The sequence below is a fragment of the Bison bison genome, unplaced genomic scaffold (genome assembly GCF_000754665.1).
Source record: "Bison bison bison isolate TAMUID 2011002044 unplaced genomic scaffold, Bison_UMD1.0 scf7180017858523, whole genome shotgun sequence".
Classification (NCBI taxonomy): domain Eukaryota; kingdom Metazoa; phylum Chordata; class Mammalia; order Artiodactyla; family Bovidae; genus Bison; species Bison bison.
The window spans coordinates 16,266-21,442 of record NW_011489095.1 but is presented as its reverse complement, the minus strand read 5'-3'; the positions used below and the strand labels follow the sequence as shown (position 1 = coordinate 21,442).

Genomic DNA, 5,177 nt, shown 5'->3' with positions numbered 1-5,177 from the left:
ATTAACAGTAGCCAGCATCCAGGTCATCGAGAAATCAAACGCAACTCTTCTAAATATCAAGGAACAATACTGAGGCTCAACTCTAGGACCCAGGCTCTCCTCCAGCCCCAGGTGATCTTGCCCTCTCCTCAGCTTCAAATACCAGCACTGTATTTCCAGATACAGTGAAATGATATGGCACAAATTACAGTTTCAAACACCACCAAAATTGTAGGTAAAGACTTCATAATGATATTTTAAAAGATAAAACTCCCAAAAGCTGATTTAAAAAATATTCTAACAAGTCAATTCTTTAAAAATATATTCCAAGCACATACCAACTGTAAGATTTGCTAACTGAGGAGGAAGATCCGTGGTTACAAGCCGATGTCTAAGAATCTGGTTCAGCTGGTGAAGTGTAGCTTGCTTCTCAATTTTGGTAATTGGGTCTGGAGGAATAATTTTATCCTACAAAAATGTTCAAGTGATTTAGAAATAATGTGCAAAGAGACATAATTTTTACCTGCACCTGCCCTAACACAGTACTTTCTTACTTTACCCGAGAGAATCTCAACACTCGTTTCTGCAGTCTACATCCAATAATAGTGACCATTACTATCATGTATTAGAGTGTCAATGATTCCACCAGTCGCCTGGCTAAGATAATAATGCAACAGTCTTCTTCATGCTCTATTTATGAAACCAACTTAATGTCACTAGATGATTTCTACCACTTCTTAGAAGTATAAAATACAATAGCGTCGAGTGAATAAACAACTGCAACAAATTCTATAAAAAACACTTCCAAAAAGCAATTCGTGTGCCATATTTTCACATCTGAAATAGATGTCACCTTTGCAATTCTGTTCACCCTCACCTAAATGAATACATAACTCATTTTGATAGCTACTCATGTTCTGGCTCCAATTTATTTCAACACCTCCCCTCCCCCAAATTTTCATGAGAGAAAAAACAAACTACATGAAGTATTTATTTTAAAACACAGAACAGGTTTTTTTTTGGGGGGGGGGACTGGGCTATTTATTAATATTCTAGAATCTAATTCCAAAGCCTTCAATTTTTGGGGGGGGGCAGTGGGAACACACTTACTCTGATGCAGGTTGGCAGCCGTGGATAAGACCCAGTAGTCAGCACATCAATAGCATATGGGATGGCAAAACTAGGCAGGCGTGCATGGACCAGAGCGTCTCTAGCTAACGAGGCCAGGCGATCCGCAGTGTCCACAAACAGGATGGCTTGCTGATCTAAGAAGCTTGAGATCATCTTTAAAGCAAAAGGTAAACGCATTAAGCTTCCTTGAAAACTAGCCACTTTTCACTTCATATATCATTTACTGATTACAAAGTAAATCTTAAGAAATAATATAGCTTTTCCATACGTCAAAATATTTCATCAAAAAATTTCCCAGTAATTTGAGGAAAGAAGAAATAGTTTTAAAACCAGTCATATTCTATCAATTTAAATAAAAGGTTTCCCAATTCATTTCTCCATCCTTAACATTACACATACATATGACAAGTCAGGAAAAATAAATAGAGTGAAATGCTTTTTCTCTTACAGATTTCTAGAGTTGACTGGTAATAAAGTAGATATAAATGCATGGACTCCTGGACCCAGACTGCCTTGGTCTCAATTTTAATTCTGCAATTTATTAGCCCTGTAACCTTGGACAAGTTACTTTCCCTCTGTGCCTCTGTTTTTTCAATATAAAATGGAGATGGTTTTCTCCCTCTCATAAGGTTGTTCTGAGGATTAAGAGTTTATGCATATGAAACCTTTAGAACAGTGCCTAGAACATATAAAACACTCAGTAAACATTGCCCATTATGAGATCTAGGCCAACTTCATCCTGATACAGAAAACCTTTCCATCAGTTCTCTACTCAATGCATTTCACAAGTGTGCCTAAACTAACAGAGTTCATCCAGAAGCTGAAAACTAATTCCTTTTGGAACAATACTTAAAAGTCTTTTGTGTCTTTCAAATAGGGGAAGCCGCACTCTATCTTCAAGCTGAACACTGCAAACCATATCAATTAGTCTTCAAATCTCCAAATTCCTGACTTACCATCCCTAGTCCACTGCTTGGAAATGGTCCAGTTTATCAGTGGTCAACTTAAAATATGGTATCCAGAATTAATAACACATCAGGCTCACACAATGCCCTACATTTTCTCAGCATTCCCACACTTATTATCTGATTTTTACAACTCTAAGAAATAGACAAAAACAGTTAATTACCATCACCTTAGAGATGAAAAACTTGAGGCTGACGTTTATACATTTGCTCAAAGATAGTCAATAATCAGAGAAGCTGGAAACAAAAACTGTTTTTTCTAACTCTTCACTGAAGACCAGCATAGCCCTGTAGAAATGCTACCTTCCATGACTAGTAAAATGGGAGTCTATAAACACCACCAACACTAACTTCTAACATCAGGAGCCACGACACTGTTACCACACAGCAACCCTGAAGTTAACCAAAAGGCCTTGATCTTCTGTGCATCAATCTCCTTCAAGCAAGGTCCCCTTTCCCATCCTGAACCTGAAGCATGACTCTACTCTGATTAGAACATATTTAAAACCATTTTGAATCCTGCTTCTTTCAACTTCTGCTGATAAACAAAATGATAAACAAAATGCAGTAGATCCATACAATTCAGCTATAAAAATGAAGTACTGATACACGGTACAACATGGAAGACCCTTGAAAACATTATGCTAAATGAAAGAAGACAATCACAAAAGACCATATATTATGATTCCATTTATATGTAAATATTCAGAAGAGGCATATCTATAGAGACAGCAGAGACTGCTTAGGGCTGGGGGGGTACTTCGGGTGACAGTTAAAGGGTAACAATTTGAAAATTTTCTAAAACTGACTGTGGTGATGGTTGCACATATCTGTCAATATACTAAAAACCACTGAATTGTACACTTTTTTATTATTGTTTTTTGGCCACACCACATAGTCTGTGGGATTTTAGTTCCCTGACCAGGGATCGAATCTGCGCCGCCTGCAGTGGAAGTGCAGAGTCCTAACAACTGGACCACCAGGAATTCTCAGAATTGTACGTTTTAAATGGGCAGCCTGTATGGTATGTGAATTGTACCTCAATATTGCTTTGGAGAGAGATTTTTCTTTTTCTTAGCTAGAACATTATACAGATTGTTTTACCATTAATCAGAGTTCTATAAACCATGTATTTATACACTCAGCTAAACACTTAATATGTCTGGCATGGCTAAAAATCATTAAGAACCTCTAATGAGTCTAGTTAAATAATCATTAAGTTGAGAACACCAAGTGTCAATATGTGAATAATCCTCTAATTCTCCAGTTAATGGACTTTATTCTTGACAAAAGTACAACAGTATCTACAGTCACAAAAATACTGAAACGTTATGTATAAAGTTCAATATGAGACTTTATTCAGAATATGACTTACTGTGACACACAGTTCAAAAAACTAACAGGAAAATACTATGAATTAATGAAAGATGAATACAATATGGCTCAATATCAAAACCAAGAGTTTTAGATTTTGCTTGATATTATTTTATCAACATACAGCTCAGTAGTATCAAACAGGTAATTTAAAGACCCATGGTATAATTAGGGATTTAACACTGGATTTGAAAAACTGAACATCTACATTTTATATACTTCAGTAATACCTAATTCTTCACTGAAAGTTTTAATATCTTTAGGAAAAGATAACCCCAAATTAACTATTGAAAAGAAACCTTGGGACTTTTCAGAAATACTATACCATGCTTCTTCATTTTGACCAAAATAGATTCATTAGGCTTGGTGCCCAAATTTCCAAAAACAATGAAACGAATTGTAAACTTTCTGATGAATAAGCTTAAAATAAGCCAGTTTATTCATCTTTACATTCATCTTTATTTAAAAAAGTATTCTTTGAATGATGTTTTACAGTGTACAAAAGACTTTCTGTCTACAAACTTTAATTTACCAAGGAAATCAACAGACAGATGAATAAATAAAAGGACTTTTCCCCCATTAAAAAAAACTCAATATATGGTACAAGATACTCCCTCTTTGACCAATGTTATATAGAAGGATGATATCAGCTTACTCCTAGAGACAAAAAAATCTGTGGCTAGAAATAAGTCTTCTTTTAACTTTCAAAAAATATATTATTCTAGAATTTTAAGTTCTCAACTTCTTCATAACCTCTTTTCCTTTCACTTTAGCAATTTTCACATAAGCTTTCTAATGATAGGGGAACTTAGTGAAACTGAAGATATCAAATGCACTGGGCTAAAATTGAGGAGACATTTCAGAAAGTCATGGGCAGAAATACAATTGTGTTATAGATTTCTTTCTGAAGTGAAACTTTATGGAATATGCAAACCCTAATAAATCTCCAAATACAGCTACTATCAAAATATTTCAACTTAGCTTGTCAGGTGCAAAAAATAAATTACCTCTACACTGAGTAGCTGATTTTAATTTATCTAGGAAACCTGGCAAATTCAGAATTTGAAAATGATCTGAATATAATTTACCCAGTGTAAGCTTTTTCTGAACTTGCACCTATAAAAACTGATAAAACTTTTAAATGTCATTACATAACTGAATGGGAAAAAAGAATCTGAGCATCAGTGTCAAGTTCACTTAGAGAATCTATCCACTTTTCCTACAGTGGCTAGAAGGCTACTTGACCTTGCAGAGCTGGATCTGGAGAACTAACTTCAATTAATGTGGATTAATACATGCTCTCATCATTTTAGGATTTTATTCATTTTATTATAATTACCCTTTCCAATATGAACTCCTTAACCCTTCTTGAATATAGCTTAAAACTTTTGAGGGGGGTGTGTGTGGTGGGCATATTTTAGCATCTTTGGTAAACTTCACTACAGGTCACCCTTTTGAATTCAAAAAAGTGACCCAACAGTCAAAAGACCACGAGCTTCTTGAGGGCAGGGACTATGCCTTATTCGAGTCTCAATCCACCATGTCTTTATGCCTCGTGTGCAATAAAGGTCTGGAGAATGAACAGATGAATAAACAAGTATGTTAGTTGCTCGGTCATGTCTGACTCTTTGCGACCCCAAAGACTGTAGCCCACCAGGCTCCCCTGTCCATGGAATTCTCCAGGCAAGAATACTGGAGTAGGTAGCCATGCCCTTCTCCAGGGCATCT

General features: G+C 35.8%; 1 protein-coding gene across 1 annotated transcript in view; it reads right to left on the bottom strand.

Annotated features, from left to right (window-relative positions):
- Window positions 1-6: 6 nt before the first annotated feature.
- Window positions 7-5,177, bottom strand: part of LOC104979710 (mediator of RNA polymerase II transcription subunit 14-like) — a 13,775-nt gene continuing 8,604 nt past the window's right edge. The window contains exons 4-5 of the mRNA XM_010828186.1: window positions 1,090-1,263; window positions 7-447 (exon numbers count right to left, since the gene is read on the bottom strand). Of these exons, the coding sequence (XP_010826488.1) occupies window positions 277-447; window positions 1,090-1,263 (345 nt within the window). The 3' untranslated portion in view covers window positions 7-276. The remainder of the gene's footprint in view (window positions 448-1,089; window positions 1,264-5,177) is intronic.